Below are 20,380 nucleotides of genomic sequence, written 5' to 3'. Positions count from 1 at the left end.
GTGCTGAATCATTTTGTTACACATTGACATAAAATGCCATATATATGTTTCAAATAACACTTTTCAACTATGAAGTGAAAACCCAACGAATTGTTCAACGAACGACTGAAGAGTTATTTTTCGGGTTTTCGTGGATTGAGTCTGAGAATTTGGCCCAAGAAGTCCATGGTAAATTTGTTTATATGTGTTTTAATCCAGACGACTTTTAACAGGAAAAGCCTTATTCTTTAAACTTTTGATCCATCTTCAAATTCTCCACAGCACATCCTTTGCTAAAATTCTACCTAATACTTAGCATTTAATGTTAAATTTTGGCGGTTTTTTCCTAATCAATTTTGTACTAATTAGAATTACAAATGTATATATGTATATTGCTTTATGATTAAAACATTCTTATCCCATTGATTAGAATAAAAGTTCTAGATAGTTAGTACAATCACTAAATTTACTTACATGTATGGCTAGAATTAGTTATTAGGTTGAGTACAATCAGTACATTAGCTATGTAGGTTGAGTTACCTACGTAGCTTCCTTATTTAGCTTCTCAAAGTAGCTTTATTTAGCTACTAAATCGTACTTATTTTTTAAGTGATCTTTTTTTTCAGCATATGCAAAGAATCGCACTTTGATGCAGTGATAGTTTTCAACTTTGAACTGATGTGAAAACAATTCATGAAAAAAAACACTTTTCAAGATGTGTGAACTTCAGCGCAATTGCAATTAAAGTTCTTAAAGTTTTGGGGCTATATACAACAGTTAATTTGTGACCAAACAGTTACTTCTTGAATGAAATAACAAAGAAGACCAGTACTGTTTAACATAATTATTGATTGGTAATTTACTTAATAAAAGTGAAAGTGTTAAAAACAGGAATAAATGACAGAAAGGTTTAAACTATCTTTGCTCTGGGTTGCTTTTTACAATTCCCTAGTATAAATTTTAGTAGTCACATACTTGTTATTTTTCATTTAAATTGCAAAACTGTGAAATTTTGCATTGAAATAGCTAAATAAAACTATGTCAAGTAGCTAGTAACCCAAATTAAAGATAATTCAAACATTGCTGCTTTTGAACACTTTTTTTTTGTTTTAGCAAAACATATATTTCTATTGTTTGACTAAGTAACTGAAACTGTGCACCACCTTGCGTGCAATGAGGCATGAACTTTTACTTACATTGTGCTTACTGTATATACTCGCGTATAAGTCGGTTTTTTGGGGAGTAAAATTTTGGTCCAAAACTCTATGTCTGACTCCTAAAAAATTGGAATTTTTATGGACTGCAAAATGTAGTATTTTATAAACATTTCTGATGATTATCGTTTAACAAAATCTGGATATATTATATCATTGTGTATTCTAACATACATAAAGTACAAGTATTTAATAATTTATTTTTATCTTTAGTGTGTTTTACTAATTTGTTTAATGATTAAAATTAAATGTCGTCATAATTTTTAAAAATATGAATTGAAACCAGCTTTAAACATCTGAGCTTTGATTTGAAATTGTCAACTGATTCTGGCAAAAAGTTGTACCGACTTAAAGGTGGGTCAATGGCAAATCCATCCAAAATAACCTCAAAAAAAATACAACCGACTTATAGGCGCACCGACCTATAGGGGAGTATATACAGTAATTATTATCAATCAACGTTTACCAAAATTTTCCTTCTTATAATTTCAGTCAACAATTAACCCATTGGTCATAAATCAAATGTTTTATACATCCCCAAAACTAAGAAATTTGATTGCAAATAATTTGAAGGATACTCGTCTTGAAAAGCTATTTTTTCAAGCATTGCATTCAAAACACTTTAAAGTTGAAAACTATTACTGCACCAAAGTCACTCTCTACCATTGGCTCATACATTCACCTCTGTCCTTGGCTCGCGTATATCACAGTGATAAGCACGAGAAATAGTGCATTTGTTTTAATTCATTATAATTAAATTCCTGCAGTAATGTTTGTCTTTTAAGGTAGATATTTACTAAGTAGATCTAAAAATATTAGTTTTAATTTGAAATGATTATAGGAACATAATGTTTTTAACCTTGTGTCAAAAATCTTGACGCTAGCCCATTGCAGAGGTGTCTGAGAGAGGACAAACGACAACTCTGCATAGGAGATTGCACCAAAGTCAGACTTCTTTTGCATGCTGAAAAAATGCTCAATTAAAAAAAAGTATTATGAAATAGCTAAATCAAGCTACTTTGCTATGTAACGAAGTAAATCTACATAGGTAAATCAAGCTATGTAGCTAAAGTGATTTTAGCAGGACTGATTAATTGTCACATTATATCATTGGTTACCCTTGCAGAAGTACAGATCAGTAATGACTCAGAGTTAACCATGTCCAAGAGTTGACCATGTCCAAGCGCAAAGGAAGTGAGTTAGCTGGACCAAGTCGTAAGAAACCCTCTAGCCATGCTGACACCAGCAGCAGGGCATCTGAAGATGAGGGAGAGGAACAAATGGACCTCACCCAGAGGCAGAACTACGATGTCAACACGGTAAGACTGATAATCTTTACACAGCTTACAATCAATAATCTTGTAATTGATAGTGAAAGGATGGTAGTGCTTTCTGATGAGTTTGGAAAAACTATGAAAACTATTTCAGTATTACTGTATTTGGTGGAATGTCATTAGTAGTCCAGTGTGACTACAGTCTGTCCCACATGAGGGCTTCCACCACATTTTTAATGATATCAAATAAACTTTGACTTGTTTTAAAAGAAAATATCTTTAAACATTTTTAAAAGTTTATTCATTTCCAAACCAGTTTCAGCCAGATTGAGTACTTCAACTTGAAACAAACATCCCACCCACTTTTTCTCTATTTTAATCTCATAATCATTGGATATCACAAAGTTTGTTCTTGGTCCCATTGAATACTAGAGAACCAGGTTTGCCTGTATATCTTTCAAACTAATGTTGGAAAATAATTTCTACAAATTAGCATTCTGCTGTATTACAGCACCTATAGCATCTATAGACATATTCTATTTTAATAATAGGGAGGGCCTATTCTGAGACACATTTAGTTTATTCTAACTGGGGAAATAAGAAGGGATACATGTATTATAATTTATTCAAGTGGGGGATGACCGCTGGGGATGAGTAGTGGTGGGCGGTGATGACGTGATTTTGCTAGTGTGACCCATAAATTGGGGGTTAATTGGCAGGTATGTATATAAATGAACAGAGAATAATCTTACAATTATTTTATTTTTCATTTCAGAGAGAAGCAGATATTGGCATTGTGGAAAAAATATCTCTAAAAAATTTCATGTGTCACAGCCGTCTTGATGTATCATTGGGGCCACATGTCAACTTTATTGTTGGAAGAAATGGAAGTAAGTCATCAAAATAAAGTTTTGCTTTCCATGGAGTGCTCTCTGAAAGAAATGAGATATTAATGAAGTTTTGTTTTTAATTGACAAGTGCTAAGGGTGCCTTGGTAACAGTTTGGTGCTAATGAATTTTTGTTTTTGATTGACAGGTGGTAAGAGTGCCGTGGTAACAGCGTTGGTGGTGGGGCTGGGAGGAAAAGCGTCAGTAACCAGTAGAGGAAGCACTATTAAAAGTTTTATCAAGTCTGGCAAAAACACGGCAGAGACGGAAATCCATCTCCGAAACAGAGGGCCCGATGCGTACAAATCTCAAATTTATGGAGATAAGATCATTGTTGAGAGGAAATTCACATGCGACGGATCATCATCTTATAAAATCAAATCCAAAGAAGGCAAGTGTCTGTGGTTTAAGTAGGGTATATATATGTATTGGAAAAAAATCTTGTAGGAGAGATTATGCATTTTCAGAATTAAACTTGATATAGATGTTTCAAACAGATTGAAATTTATTAGCCTTGCAGATATCAAGAAAATATATTGTGTGGATTAGTTCTATCTTCTTCTTTTTGAGAATTTTTCTTCTTTGTTTATGCAGTGATAAGGATGCTCTTCAATAAAATGCAAACTAAGTAATATTTGTAAGAACTTTCCCTAAATTTTGATGTGTCAATTCCTCACTTCCTTAAACTGATTAATATTTGTAAGAACTTTTCCTAAATTTTGATGTGTCAATTCCTCACTTCCTTAAACTGTAGGAGTGAAACGGTTCACCGCGGTATCGATGCACCGCGGTATTTTTTCTCGGTTTGATACGCGGTGCAAAATCTCTAATTTTCGGTTCGGTTCATTTTTCGGTCGGGATCGTTATACGGTTGGGTTTGGCATAAGGTATAATACGTTACTCAGTATAAATAAGTATAGAAAACGTAAATTTTTGATGACTGATAGCTTGTAAAATAATTTTTGACAGTCAAATAATTTTAATCAATTTCTTCTAGTCAATTTGCAAATAAAATTCGTAAAATATATGACTAGATTTAGAAAAAGAAAGCATAAAACAACGTAGAATTTGTTTCCTTCTATCAAAATGTATCGTATCGAAAATAACCGAACCGAGACAAAATTATACAATACGTATCGAACCGTGAAGGAGGTGTATCGTTTCACCCCTATTAAACTGATTAATATTTGTAAGAACTTTCCCTGAATTTTGATGTGTCAATTCCTCACTTCCTTAAACTGATTAATATTTGTAAGAACTCCCCCAGAATTTTGATGTGTCAATTCCTCACTTCCTTAAACTGATTAATATTTGTAAGAACTTTCCCTGAATTTTGATGTGTCAATTCCTCACTTCCTTAAACTGATTAATATTTGTAAGAACTTTTCCTAAATTTTGATGTGTCAATTCCTCACTTCCTTAAACTGATTAATATTTGTAAGAACTTTCCCAGAATTTTGATGTGTCAATTCCTCACTTCCTTAAACTGATTAATATTTGTAAGAACTTTCCCTGAATTTTGATGTGTCAATTCCTCACTTCCTTAAACTGATTAATATTTGTAAGAACTTTTCCTAAATTTTGATGTGTCAATTCCTCACTTCCTTAAACTGATTAATATTTGTAAGAACTTTCCCAGAATTTTGATGTGTCAATTCCTCACTTCCTTAAACTGATTAATATTTGTAAGAACTTTCCCTAAATTTTGATGTGTCAATTCCTCACTTCCTTAAACTGATTAATATTTGTAAGAACTTTCCCTAAATTTTGATGTGTCAATTCCTCAGTAAGATCAACACCTAACATTTGTTGATGTTCCTTACCCTCTTTTTTTTTAACACTGTGGAGGATACCTTTAAACATACATTTATAAGCACCTCTTGATAAGAACACATTACACATGCCAATATTTTCTGATCTGGATACTTTTTCACAACTTCAAATTTTTTTGTTTGGTATTATACCAAAGACAGTTTTCTCAAACATTTTAAACATGTTTAATCATTTTAATCATGAGTGAAGGCATCAGGGAACAAGAAAAGGGCACATTAAGATGAAAATTGCATCCATGATTCTATTTCTTGAAATTTCTTTAAAAAATTGCACACTGGAGTGATTGCTATATACCAAGACCTGTTTACTCTTACGATTTCGCCGTATTTTGTACGGATTTTGAGTCCAAAATACGTCTCACATTTTGCTATTATGAAAATACAGAAATTGGAAATCCATTCGTTTGGATTTTAACAGTTAGTTTTCGTTATGATCTCTCTCAGTTTGACGCTTTTTAATCGCTAAAAAAGTGAAAAATTTCAAAAACTTTGGTAATGTCGGGTTGCTAAAACGCGGTGGTTTAAAAAATGACCAAAACCCTCGAAAGAAAGCATGATGTTTTTCTTTGTTATTAAACCATGTTTTGATAATCGGAAATGTAGTTGTTATCTAGTAAAATCGATGGAAAGTGAAATCTTACGGGCAAATGCCAAATCTCACTGACAAATGTAATAAAAAATACTGAGAGACAACAATATGGGTAAACAGGTCTGTATACCCTGCCAAAGCTTTATGTGAAATGTAGAACATTTTACAGGTAAAGTGATTTCTATGAAGCGAGAGGAATTAACGGCTATCCTGGACCAATTCAACATCCAAGTGGACAACCCGGTGGCGATTTTGAACCAGGATACCAGCCGGAACTTCCTCAACTCAAAATCACCGCAAGATAGATACAAGGTAACATACACAGACAACTCAAAATCACCACAAGATAGATACAAGGTGACATAGACAACTCAAAATCACACCAAGATAGATACAAGGTAATACCTGAACATACACAAACAACTCAAAATCACCACAAGATAGATACAAGGTAATATACACAGACAACTCAAAATCACCGCAAGATAGATACAAGTAACATACACAGACAACTCAAAATCACCACAAGATAGATACAAGGTAACATACACAGACAACTCAAAATCATCACAAGATAGATACAAGGTAACATACACAGACAACTCAAAATCACCACAAGATAGATACAAAGTAAAATACACAGACAACTCAAAATCACCACAAGATAGATACAAGGTAACATACACAGACAACTCAAAATCACCACAAGATAGATACAAGGTAACATACACAGACAACTCAAAATCACAACAAGATAGATACAAGGTAACATACACAGACAACTCAGAATCACCACAAGATAGATACAAGGTAACATACACAGACAACTCAAAATCACCACAAGATAGATACAAGGTAACATACACAGACAACTCAAAATCACCACAAGATAGATACAAGGTAACATACACAGACAACTCAAAATCACAACAAGATAGATACAAGGTAACATACACAGACAACTCAGAATCACCACAAGATAGATACAAGGTAACATACACAGACAACTCAAAATCACCACAAGATAGATACAAGGTAATACCTGAACACAGACAAAGTTTACCAAGTTATTGAACTGGAACTGTATTTCTAACATCAAATACATGTACAAAATAAGCTGTTATATATGAGATGCAAGGTTACATCATAATGTAACATGGGTTTTAATTTAACAATGTAACATTGTGTTATTTCATATAATGTAAATTCTTACTGTAACTTTCCCTGGAGATATATTCAAAGTAACCTCTAAATGTTACAGATTTGATTATATGGGTAGCAGAGACAAGATACCATCTTATGTAACTTCAGCATGTAACATGAGATGTAAGATTAATTTTTCGTCTTGTCAGACACAAAGTAAACTCAAATGTTTTATGCCAGCTACACCAGATACAAGCTACCCTCTGAATTACAATTATTAGACAAGTACCGTACCTTCTTATATCGCATCAAAATATGTAGCTTCAGGTATACTCGTAACATCAAATGTTGTCATTGTGACATCAGGTCTGTTGGTCATAGAGGTTATAAGGAAATGAGGGAGGTTACCTTTCTGAGTGTGAGAGTATAACCAGAAATTGTCTTCTACTTATTACATCCCTGATTCCTTTCTTACAGTTCTTCCTGAAAGCGACCCAGTTAGAACAGATGATGCTGGATTACACTAGAGCCAATGAACAAAGGGAAATAACCAAGGAAATCATAGAGAAAAAACAACAGGTTCTAATTATTCAATCTTACTGTATTCCATGTAAATAGGCCCTGCCTGGTTCCATTATTTCAATGTTACTGTTTTATATCTAAATATAAACAGGCACTGACTGAAGTTAAACAGTAGCATTTCAGTATTATTCCAAAGTAAAATGATTGTCATTTCAGGAGTATCCATAGTCAGTGATCGAAATTCAACTGTATATAGGTCACTGCATGTCACAACATAGTGATATGGTGGGCCGTTCATGTAATACATGTATTTTTATTCGAATATATATCTCAAATATAAGTAATAAATAACAAGGTTAAAATGTTGGAAAATAAACTTCGTTGGTATGTGATCAAATCTGAGAAGCCCTTTGGGCTTCACTGGATTTGATTATATGACCAACCAATTCATTTCCCAGAGAAATTGTAAACTTTTTAACTATGTTATTTATTTTTAAATTGAATTATCTGAGTCATTACATTCTATCATATGCTCCACTATAAGTCAGTGATTCACTTTTCATTTGGCTATAATTGCTGTTTCTTTTTATGTAGACTTTACCAACCTTAGAGAAAGAGGTTTTAGAGTGGGAGCAGAAATTTAAATCTCTGACAGCCCTCGATGAACTGAAATCCAAAATGAAGAAACGAAAGCAAGAATTAGCATGGGCATTTGTCATCTCCAGAGAAAGGGTAGGAAATTCTGCCTACTTAGATGTTGAAAAAGCAGATATTTGGGATGGGAGGGGGGATTCTGTGGCAAATTCTGAAAAGATCTCTGATGATGTTCTAATAATGAATGCAGTTAAGGGGAATCTCAGGGCAATCATGGAACATTTAAGCTAATTAGTTGAAAAATAATGAAGATTTTCAAATAAATATTGGTATGCAGTCTTTGTGGGATGAATTTTGCTTTGATTTAATCATGTGTTTATTTTATGTGGATATATTATGAACGTATTTTTTAATGTTAATTTACCTAAAAAGAATAACCTTGTTAATTATTAATTCATGTAGTTCTTAGTTCTTGGCCATATATGAAGAGGCAGTATTTGTTTAGGATTAACAGCTAAGAATATAAGGGGAATTTTTTTTTTAGAATTTACAAATGTACAAAAGTATATATATATTTGCATGTGATTTAAGGCTGACTGTATTGAAAGTAACTGTTTTTATTTAGGATTTACAGTTGACCTTATATTATGGAACTGTTTTTGATTAGAATTTACAGCTGACTATTTAAGGGAAGTGTTTTTGTTTAGGATTTACAGCTGACTGTTTTTAAGGGAACCGTTTTTTAAGGATTTACAGCTGACTTTTTAAGGGAACTGTTTTTGTTTAGGATTTACAGCTGACTGTTTTTAAGGGAACTGTTTTGTTTAGGATTTACAGCTGACTGTTTTCAAGGGAACTGGGGGTTTTTTTTATTTACAGCTGTTTTTAAGGGAACTGCTTTTGTTTAGGATTTACAGTTGACTGTTTTTTTAGGGAACTGCTTTTGTTTAGGATTTACAGCTGACTGTTTTTAAGGGAACTGCTTTTGTTTAGGATTTACAGCTGACTGTTTTTTAGGGAACTGTTTTTGTTTAGGATTTACAGCTGACTGTTTTTAAGGGAACTCTTTTTGTTTAGGATTTACAGCTGACTTTTTAAGGGAACTCTTTTTGTTTAGGATTTACAGCTGACTGTTTTTAAGGGAACTCTTTTTGTTTAGGATTTACAGCTGACTGTTTTTAAGGGAACTCTTTTTGTTTAGGATTTACAGCAAATGCAAAAGAATCTCCAGCAGGAGGAATCTAGGATTCCAAAGTTTAAACAGAAAGTAGAGGAAGCCAAGGTATGAAACAGACACAAACTGTTCATTATCTGTCAATTTCTACCTTTTTGAGAATCATCTACATTTTTAAAGGAATCTTCCACAATTCATTTTGAGAATGTAACTTCAAAAAATAAAAACATTTTGCATAGTTAATGTGTCACAAGACAAATGTATTGTAGAGAGTGTATAATATATATTGAATAAACATGATAAATAAGAACTGTCTCTGATTAATGTATTACACATGTAGCAAATGAATGATCACAGTCTTGACCTGTTAACATTTATAAGTAGGTCAAAGTAGAGAGCTGTATTAAGAAACACAATGATCTGAAGGAGCTCCTGAAATCAACCAATGATGAGGTCAAACAGCTCCGCCCTCAGTTTGATGCTGCGAAAGAAACATTGAAGGAGGCTAAGGCAGTCCTCCGCACGCAGCAGAATGAATTCCGCAAAAAAGAGTCGGAACTTCGTAAACTGGGAAGAGAAAGAGAGGATATTAATGCTCGCATAAAGGAATTACAAAGGAGGTACACATGCTATTCTATATTTTTGCAGATCTCTCAACTTTGGGATAAGGATTTCTTCAGTTTTCTGATTTTAGTATCATACTTTAATTTTAGGATTTCCTTTCCATATAAAATAAGCATGTACATCTCTGATTAATCTTGTATATTGGAGAGAGACCTACATACAATGTTAATGTTTATAAAGATTTAAATACCCTGTATCTTGCAGGGAAAAGTTTATTTTTAGCTTTATTGGTCAAAGACCAGAAAAAACATGCACTGTTGTCCATCTGTTTGTCTGGAAACAATGGTGTTTGATTCCGATAGACTTATACAGTGTTGTCCATCTGTCTTTCTGATTGTCTGTAAACAACAATTTTTGATCTGTTGAACATTATTGCCAGGCCAATGAAAACTAAAATTTCTGGGAAATTCTTTTAGAACATTATTTTTCCTACAGTTTTGGTTCTACTTCAATAAATCTTCCAATGGCAGGCTTGTAGACTACACAAGGATGCACAATTCTGTATAATGGTTGACACGTCGCAGTGTGCCAAAGTTATTAAAAACTACTCCTCTTAAACTCTTAAGATATCAGTAAAAATTGGTACTAGTATACTACAAAATACACAATTCTGTATACAGTTAAACATTGTTGTCTTGAGCTCGACAGAACCAAGATTAACTTTCAAGATATCTGAGGATTCAAGATAATGAATCTGTCCACACAATTGTGTTGGGATCATAACTTGTAATATTTACATTTGCAAATTTTCCCCTTATATAACAATATGTGTGCAAGGTGTATTTAATTTTGTGTATAAACAGGTTCTTCACCTGACCATAAATTTATTGTTTAGTCATAAACAATCGACATAATTTCAAAGTGAAGTCATAAGTGGTCGACATGTTCAACACATTCATGGCGACTAAATTAGTTGCTAATTAGAGCCCTGTGAGGGTGTTATTATCTTGACCAAAGGTCATTTTAGAAACTTCAAGGTCATTGGGAGAAAAAAATGTTTAAAAAAAAAAATCCAGTTCATAAATTTGTAATAAACATTAGAAGTTCCAACTTCACGCAAATATTACTAATGACCTAAATATGTGTCATTACTTTGTTTGAAGGTCATTTTGACAAGTACAAGGTCATTAGCAAATGTTCATAATTCTGTAAATTACATGTATGTGTCTGTACAAAAAGTTCATATGCAATTTTTTCCTTCCATTATTAATAACAAATCAGCAGAGTCTCATCAGAGATTTTAGATTACTATTAAGATTCATGTTTTACAATAGATGTATACAAAGACATGTACATGTATATGAGAATAAAATTCTACAAAAATGTACATGTAATACAGTATTTGTATACATGTATAGTGGGAGAGGTTTATATGTATGTGTACTGTACTGTATAGATTTACAGTAGAGGTCTGTAAATTTTAGTGCCGAACATGATTACGAAGCAGAGATTATGGTAGAGGTTTATATATACATGTATGTGTACAGTATAGATATACAGTAGAGGTCTGTAAATTGTAGTGCCAAACATGATTACGAAGCAGAGAGGAGGAAAAGAGAGGAGAAGATAGCAAACCTGGAGGAGCAGATGAAGGCCCTCAAAGCTCAGCAAACAACAACGGAACACGACCGAGAAAACTTCCGAGGGGCTGTCAACAAACTTGTAGGAGAAGAGAGGCAGATGCAGTAAGCAAATGAAGCAAAGCTTGTATTATACATTAATGGAAACTACAGATAAAGTTTGTCAAAAAGTTGACCAGAACCTTTTGTGTGTTTGTATTGTTTGGAGGGAGGATAAAGTTTCATATTGAGGTTTAATTGTAGAACTTGAGGGGAGCAACCAAATTAAATGGTGAAAAAATAAGCAAATATATGTATTTGGATAAATTATTGAATTCATTCTTCTGCATTTCATGGTAATTGGCATAAAATTTTCGTACTTTTCAGGGCAGATGTCAACGGTATGAAAGCACATGAAGACAAGAAAAAGAAAAGGCTAAATGACCTGCTGGGTGCTAAAAATGATCGACTGGCAAGATTTGGTCCATACATGCCAACATTACTACAGCACATAGAGGAAAGATACAGACGCAAGGAATTTCATCAAAAACCAAGGGGACCTCTAGGTAAAACAAATAATTGCATAAATCAGTATCTTTTATATCCTTTATTTGCCACAATAATTGTCATACCCCTGTAAGCCCTGGCCCTACTACAGTTTGAGGTCATCTCTACTCTGGGACATTGTTGTGATGTTGATGCGTTCTCCACTTTTTTGAACATTGTATATGCAGTGGATATAATACCGTGATGGACAATAGGGGAGAGAGATTTTCAAATCTTTAGAATTTGTTTTGTTAGAGAGTGTTGGTAATGTGAATAGAATGATACCAAAAGAAATTTAATTTTATTTCTTTTTCACAATGAAATTTGGAAATTACAAATTTTGTTATTAAAACAATACAGTCAAACCTCAAACTTGATAGGACCAAGAAAAAACTTCCAGATATCCAAGGATTCAAGATATCGAGGGTAAAATACTTAAAAAATAAGTAGTTGGGACTTCCAAATCACTTTGACATATCCATGATATTCGAGTTACAGTGTTCGAGATCCCAAAGTTCAACTGTATGTAGAAATACATGAATAAACAATCGCTCATATACAAAAAGATATTTTGCTCTGAACATCAGACTATATTTCAATATCTGCAACCCAAAGATTCTTTTACAGTTCAAGACAGATTTAATGATTTTGAAAATTTTAGTAACCAGATAGTGCTGGGTTATGGAATTAGATATTTCCCCACGTTGTCATCGTCAATTCTCAAAGGAATATTGTAAACAAAGATAAACTGTATCATTGTTTAATGCATGTACAATAAAACTTGTGTAGTATGAACACAAATAATGCAAATGCATGGACGAAGTTTTTGCGGAACTCCAGCTATATACATATTATGAATGCCTTATAAGGATATAATGAATTACAGATGTAGCGAAGTACATGTAACTTCACAGATCTCAGTGACTTCATTATAACCAAGTTTTATTGTATTTTAATTTAGGAGCTTGTTTCAAACTTCGGGACCCTAAATGGGCTCTGGCAGTGGAGCGGTGTCTTAGCGGTTTGTTACATTCCTTCTGTTGCCACGACCACCACGATGAGAAGGTTTTGGAGAGTATATTTGACCGTGTGTGTAACGACAGACAGAGGCCTTCCATTATTGTGGCAGCCTTCAAGGTCAGGGTTTAACAAAACTGGGTTAAAAGTTAAGGCCTGATGATACACTTTTAACTATACATATATTTTTTCCCAAGATTTGTGATTAAAGTATTGGTACTTTAACAAGTTTCCTCACAAATAATTGAGATACATTACCAGGCATTTGTTCAAGATGATAGTAGAAGCGGTTTATAAAAAAGCATAAACTGTTCCAACCCAGGTTATATCATATAACTGGGTAGCTATTAAATTCATTCCTTATAATTTAATTTTCTATCATTAAGTGTAGGGAAAAAAAGACAATTTCACCTCAAATGTGACATTAAATTGTACAAAATTTAAATGTAACGTCAAGCAGATTGATATGTTTTTGACACAAGTCAGTGTGACGAAGGCAACCCAGGTTATACTGTATAAGCTAATTTTTCAGCCAATCAAAAAGTGTGGTACAACCAGAATTAAATTTTATAATAATACATGTAATTTTGGTAAATTACTTGGAGATACAAAAAATTGTTAGAAGAGGAATGTGTCATCAGATCTTAAGAATTATTTAAACCTCAGAAAGTAACTGTCAGCCTTTATGGACAGTATGTTATAGATTATCTTCCATAGATTTAAATAAAACACTGAACTTTGGCAACTTTATTGCTTCAGGATATATTTTGGTTTACATGCACTTGATTATTACAGTGTGAGACTGTTTTACACATCCTTTACATTGTAATCATCCATGCGTATGATAATGTTTATAATGTTTTGTCATGTACTAGTATGCTGAAAGCACTGTTAAACTTTCTTTTTCAGAATGCTGTTTACAATGTTTCGGCCTTTGTGAGTAAAATTTTATATTATTTAAAGTTGATTAATTAAAAAATAAATTTTGTGACAGAGAAAAAAGACAAAATGCACATGAATTTCCACACTTATTGTCAGTATGATAAGCAGAGATCTAAATAGGGGTGTAATGATACAACTAGAGATTATTGTGAAGTATCATGATACACTGGGACTGTATCATGATACTTAGCACAATATTTCCCCTTTCATACATGTAGTTTTTATAGAATTTGTATGTCTCGGTTCTTAAATGAGAAACTCTTTATTATATAAAATGTGAAACAAGAAGTTGTAGCTTATTTCACTGTGTAACATTTAATAAGTTCTGAACACAATAAAAACAGCTAAACTGAAGAAAGAAAATCACTTTTATTAGGTTAATTTTAATGAAAAGAAATAATATTTATATTACATTGTAATTCACAGGTAAATTGTTTTTGTACCACAGTACAGTACAATTTTATTGTGCATTGCTGAATATTGGTATATCTTTACACCCCTATAGTTTTAAAACATATCATGCACTTAGATATAATGAATGAAGTTTATAGCAAATCAAAATTATTTGTCCACATCACTTCACAATGTGTTTCACTGCACATGCTATGATAGTTCCTGAAGAATTCCTGTAACCTGTTTGTCATTTACAGAGAGCTCAGAGTGATAAATTTCCAGCTATATTTGACGTGGTGGAATCCCAGGACCCAGTAGTCATTAACACTTTGATAGATCAGGTACAACCCTTCATAAACTCTAACATACAGTCAAAACTCGTTATCTTGAACTCGATGGGACCAAGAAAAAACTTTGAAATATCCAAGGATTCGAGATATTTTAAAACATAAGTGGTTGGGACCACCAAATCACTTCGACATATCCATGATATTCGAGTTATCAGTGTTCGAGATATCGAAGTTCAACTGTATATTGATGTACCAGGTACAATCCTGCATAAACTGTAACTCACATGTATATCGATAGATCGGGTACAATTCTGCATAAACTCTAACATACATGTATGTTGATAGGTCATGTACAACCCTGCATAAACTCTAACATATATTGATAGATCATGTACAACCCTGCAAAATGTGAAGCATAGTAACTCCTTCCTAATGTAAAAATTTTACAATGTTTGTATTTGGGTTCATATTTTTTTTTCCCAGAGGGGGATAGAAAACATCCTGCTTATTGAAGACAAAACAGAGGCTCGCACAGTTATGGACCCTGATGTTCAAGCACAACCAGTCAATTGTCATGAGGTTTGTGTTAAGTATTAATGTAAAATTATTATACAAGATACATGTATATGTTATAAAAAGAAGATTCACAGTATAAAGTATTCATGTACATGATTTAAAAATTCCCCTATAGGTCATTTGGGGACGTGACTGACACACTGTATGTGTAGTGGTTTTCTTTGATTAGTGTGGAAATACAATCTATGTTGGACTTTTAAAGATCATTGACTAAAGAATCTGGGGAATAAGATGAGCCATATGCCCTTGCCCATTTTTCGGCTATGCAAGAACATTTATTGGAAAAAATATCTCATGTTCGAATTTACTTAAGCATTTTAATGTTTACAGTAGTTTTCAAAATGATATTTATATTCTAAACAAGCTAAACAGTTGACTTTCATTTACTGTCACAAGTGTCTAACATGGGTAGGGACTTCTATTAATTAATCTGCCAATTGAGTGTTAACACTTATTGCGGAGATATTATAAAAATGTTAACATTGTATATAACGATAGTGGTGATCTAGAAGTGCTTGTAGTAAAAATAAATAAAAACGGGAATAAAAGTATTCAAATATCTACATGTATTATACAGTAATTTTTATCCGGCATTTTAAATAATTTACTGTAAATGAGTTCATTACTACATACATATATTTTATTTCCAGTGAAAAATATGTTATTCCTATAGACATATTTTATAAAGTAAAACAAAATTAAAACCAAGAAAAATAATTAAAAAAATCAGAGCTTGACTCGAACACTTTCCTCAACAAACGTCCCTTTAAAGAGCTCCTCGCTAGCCACTAGACCATGGAGTCACACTTACATGCCCATTTAATTAGCATACAGTTCTCTATATTTAGCAAGCGTATTTGGACTTAGAATGTTTTAAGACCACGGTGAAAATTTAAGTAAGTTAACTTAATTTTTTATGCAGAGTGGGTCTTCATACCAAATTTTTGCAAGTGTAAAAAGCAACGTCTTTCCATTGCCTTTCATTAATCGTTCTCAAAAAAAATGGTACGATGACCCACTCTATTTAAAAAATGTAGTTATATCATCCAATTTATTTCAGTTTTTGTGAAAATTGAGCGTGGTGCCATTTTGATGTGTTTATCAGAATCATTTTCGCTGTTACAGTATTCAGGTTTTGTCAAATTTGTATGCAAATGGTAATAACCATTACATTAATTCAACAAAAAGTGAAATTTTTGTAAAATGAATTTATTGATTTTTTTATCGATCGTTATGTAGGCATATGGCTCAGCTTATCGCCCCAGTTTCTTTGAATTTTATTTTTAATATGTGTATACAGCAGCAATGAAACTTCATAATTGCTCTGATAAGTTTAAGAAATAGATATGTTCAAATTTTTTTTATTAAATTTAAGTATTTATGAACAGTGTTCCTAGAGGATTAACAAAGGCTTGTCCAAAGTTTAACAAATGTATGGTGTAGTGAAAAGAGTTGTTGGAAGGATAAAAAGATTTAAGAATGTGGAGATGATTTGAATTAAATTCAATATTCGTTTTTTTAATTTAGGAAGATAATAAATTATTTTCAGCACAGCATTTAAGTCAGAAAATAGAAGTTATACTACGGCCATTGCTATGTAAGGGTAATACTTGTGATTGTAGGCTTTCACAGTTGAGGGTGATCAGGTTCACAGTGTGCCATGTCTGAGGTATTACTCCAACACCAACACACATGTTAAGGTACTCACGTCTAATACGGAGGAGGACATCCACCGTCTACAAGGGGAAGTAACTCAACTGAGACAGGAAATACAGAAAAAGGAACAGACCCGAGTTAGTCTCCGTGACAACCTACGACAAAATCAGAACGAGGAGAAGAAGTGTGAGACACAGCTGATGAAGATCGAACAGAAGCTCAGTAAAGTCAACAATGTAAGTCACAACTTATAAGTCAACAATGTAAGTCACAACTTATAAGTCAACAATGTAAGTCACAACTTATAAGTCAGCAAAAGTGAACAGTGCAAGTCGCAGCTAATAAGTCATCTAGTCAACAATGTAAGCCACAGCTAATAAGTCATTAAGTCAACAATGTAAGTCACACCTTATAAGTCAGTAAAGTCAACAATGTAAGTTTCAACTAATATGTCAGTTAAGTCAACAATGAAAAGTCACAACTAATAAGTCAATAAAGTCAACAATATAAGTTAAAACTGATAAGTCAACTAAGTCAACAGTGTAAGTTACAACTAATATAAGTCAATTAAGTCAACAATGTAAGTTAAAACTAATTACTCAGCTAAGTCAACAATGCAAGTTACAACTAATATAAGTCAATTAAGTCAACAATGTAAGTTAAAACTAATTACTCAGCTAAGTCAACAATGCAAGTTACAACTAATATAAGTCAATTAAGTCAACAATGTAAGTTAAAACTAATAAGCCAGCTAAGTCAACAAAACCAGAAACATGCTTGTTCAGTTTAAATGAAAAAAAAATCTGTAATAAAGATTCTTCTGTATATATCATCTTGATATTGTCGAGGTTGTTAATTAAGCAATATGTATCCTTTTACTGTGCTTACTTGGCATTTAAAGAAATTAATGGACATGATCTAAGTATACATGTACTATGTAATGTTGATGTTTCTCTGTTGATGGGTTTTTTTTTTGTATAGGAAATCTATGAGCTGAAGAGTATAGAGGACCCAGCCCCCATAGATGTCACAACACTGGTATGTATCACTGAAAATTAATCATTAAAAAAATCATCGACAAGAAAAGTACATTCTACATTGTCTAAAATTTCAACAATCATATAATTGTAAGTTATACATCATGGGAACTCCCTTTGTTTAGATTAACCAAACTACAGAGATCATTTACAATGATTTATGTTGTCTAATGTTTATACTGTAGATTCAGTGAATCAATATATTTACAAAATACATGTAAACATTCGTGAGGATGTAAATTCATGGGTAAGGGTGACCCACAAAATCCACAGACATTGGTCCTCCATGAACAATAATGATTTCACAGTAATTTCTGAAAGTTTTCTAATTGTTTTGATATTAATTTGAATGTATGGAGGTCATCTTGTGCTCTCTTTGTTGGTTTGTAGGAGGAAGAAGTAAATAACTTGGATACTCAGATCAACGAGATGAGTGTGGTGCGAGACGAGCTGCATGCTCAATATCAGGACTCGCTGACAAAATGCAATGCTGAGGAACAAAAGTTTAAAGAAGTGGAGAGCAAAATGAGGGAGAAGGCAGAAGTCGGGGAACCTCTGAAGGTAGAGTCCCGGGGGGAGGGCTCAAGAGAGAGAGAGAGAGAGAGTTTTAAAAGAATGCAGAGGAAACAAAGCTAAATAAGGTAAACTATAAAGTGGTGTAGAGCATGACAAAATAGAGATGCATCGATAATAGAAAATGTAGTGTAAAATGAAAGAAGGGAACCTTTGAGAAAAGAGAAAGTAAAAGTAGAAAACAGTACATGTATATCCAGATATGGAGATAGGAAACATTCAAGGTGAAACAAAACTCAGCCAACACTGCAGTCTTATGGAGACCAGTCATGGTAGCCTAGTGGTAGGGCATCTTATGGAGACCAGTCATGGTAGCCTAGTGGTAGGACATTCACTTTGTGATTGTGAGGCACTGGGTTCTATTCTCGTACCCGGCACTGTATTAAATCTAAGATGTTAACATAGGTAGTGATTGTTCCTTCGCCAAGCAGCCAGCATTAGAAGAGAAATTCACAGTTTTTTTTTTATATGACCTTAAAAAATGTAGGTCTCGTGTCATGGTAGATAAAGAATCTTCATTGCTCAGTGGTTGTAAATGCAGAGTAACTTACAGAGTATATAAATTTAAAGCCTTTCCCAGTAAATGATGTCTATTCTCGCAAGGGACATAGAACAACAAACAATCAATCGATCAATCTTAATGGATAAATATTGGAAGTTTATATTTCATACAAAGATTGATTATGACCTGAAGGTGTGTCATGACCTAGAACCAAGGTCATTTGGTCAAGATCACTTATAGAAAAATGTTTCATTCCTGTCCGGATCACATCTTGCAATGAAGAACATACTTACCACAAATATTGCATATGATCTGAGGGTACGTACCACAGTATTGACCATGACCTAGTGTCATTCAGCAAGTTTAAGGTCACTGGTAAAAAATGTTTCATTCATGCTTTGTTTATAACTCTCAAATGGAGGCAAATTGAAAAAAATGATACTTGGCACAAAGATTGCTTATGACTTGAGGGTATGTCAAGATCTATCCCTAGGTCATTTTGGCAAGTTCAAGGTCACTGGCAGAAAAATTATGTCTGGTTTATAACTTTCTAATGGAAAAACATGGAAGTTCATACAAATATAACTTGTCTTGAAGATGCCATGACCTTGACCCTAGGTCATTCTGCATGTTCAAGGTTACTAGGAAAAAAAACATTAAATTTTTGCATATTTAACTTTCATACTTTGAATAAAAATTATTCCTGAGCTAAAAGTATGTAATAACTTTGACCCAAGATTATTGTGGCAAGTTCAAGGTCACTGGTAGAATAGTGTAAAATTCATGCCAGATATTTAATTTTCTAATGAAGAAACATTGGAAGTCCATATTGCACTCAAAGATTACTTATGACCAGGGGATGTGTCTTTTATTTTTTAACCAAGGTCATTTTGGCAAGTTCAATGTCAAATTTATAAAATTGTGAATAAATTGCAGGTGGGGGTATTAATTTGTTGAGCTTTCTCATGGTACTTTTACTATTGAATTTGAGGTAAAATAGATTATTTTCTTTTGTTAGGACGAGTTTGGACTCGCCCAGGTTGAGATAGAACAGGCAAAATCTCACCGGAAACATTACGAGCAGAAGCTGAGTGAGCAAGAAGCCAAGATCTCAGAGGAAAAGACAAAAGTGGAGGAGGAAACAAAAGTACTGGAGGTAAGGATATCAGGTGGTGGATCCAAACAAAAGTACTGGAGGTAAGGAAATCAGGTGGTGGATCCAAACAAAAGTACTGGAGGTAAGGAAATCAGGTGGTGGATCCAAACAAAAGTACTGGAGGTAAGGAAATCAGGTGGTGGATCCAATTTCTTATAAAGTTAGATTGACATGGACTCAAAAGGTTGAGGATGAAACCAAACTTAAGAGTAGCTTTTGAGGGAATCAAACATGAAAAGTACTGGAGGTAAGGAAATCAGGTGGTGGATCCAATCTCTTATAAAGTTAGTTCACATGGAC

The 20,380-nt window shown here is 33.2% G+C and overlaps 1 protein-coding gene across 2 annotated transcripts in view; it reads left to right on the top strand.

Moving 5' to 3' along the window:
- Positions 1-2,353: 2,353 nt before the first annotated feature.
- Positions 2,354-20,380, top strand: part of LOC133200784 (structural maintenance of chromosomes protein 6-like) — a 30,441-nt gene continuing 12,414 nt past the window's right edge. For both annotated transcript variants that reach the window (XM_061336581.1, XM_061336580.1), the window contains exons 1-18: positions 2,354-2,512; positions 3,243-3,357; positions 3,504-3,752; positions 5,952-6,088; positions 7,397-7,498; positions 8,036-8,173; positions 9,237-9,317; positions 9,594-9,829; positions 11,354-11,518; positions 11,780-11,958; positions 12,900-13,075; positions 13,865-13,891; positions 14,548-14,631; positions 15,064-15,159; positions 16,779-17,048; positions 17,794-17,850; positions 18,240-18,410; positions 19,943-20,080. In XM_061336581.1, the coding sequence (XP_061192565.1) occupies positions 2,369-2,512; positions 3,243-3,357; positions 3,504-3,752; positions 5,952-6,088; positions 7,397-7,498; positions 8,036-8,173; positions 9,237-9,317; positions 9,594-9,829; positions 11,354-11,518; positions 11,780-11,958; positions 12,900-13,075; positions 13,865-13,891; positions 14,548-14,631; positions 15,064-15,159; positions 16,779-17,048; positions 17,794-17,850; positions 18,240-18,410; positions 19,943-20,080 (2,565 nt within the window). In that variant the 5' untranslated portion in view covers positions 2,354-2,368. The remainder of the gene's footprint in view (positions 2,513-3,242; positions 3,358-3,503; positions 3,753-5,951; positions 6,089-7,396; positions 7,499-8,035; positions 8,174-9,236; positions 9,318-9,593; positions 9,830-11,353; positions 11,519-11,779; positions 11,959-12,899; positions 13,076-13,864; positions 13,892-14,547; positions 14,632-15,063; positions 15,160-16,778; positions 17,049-17,793; positions 17,851-18,239; positions 18,411-19,942; positions 20,081-20,380) is intronic.

Source organism: Saccostrea echinata, unplaced genomic scaffold (assembly GCF_033153115.1).
Source record: "Saccostrea echinata isolate AGI-Se365-2 ecotype Australia unplaced genomic scaffold, CSIRO_AGI_Sech_v1 ptg000041l, whole genome shotgun sequence".
NCBI lineage: Eukaryota > Metazoa > Mollusca > Bivalvia > Ostreida > Ostreidae > Saccostrea > Saccostrea echinata.
This window is presented reverse-complemented; position numbering and strand designations above follow the sequence as displayed.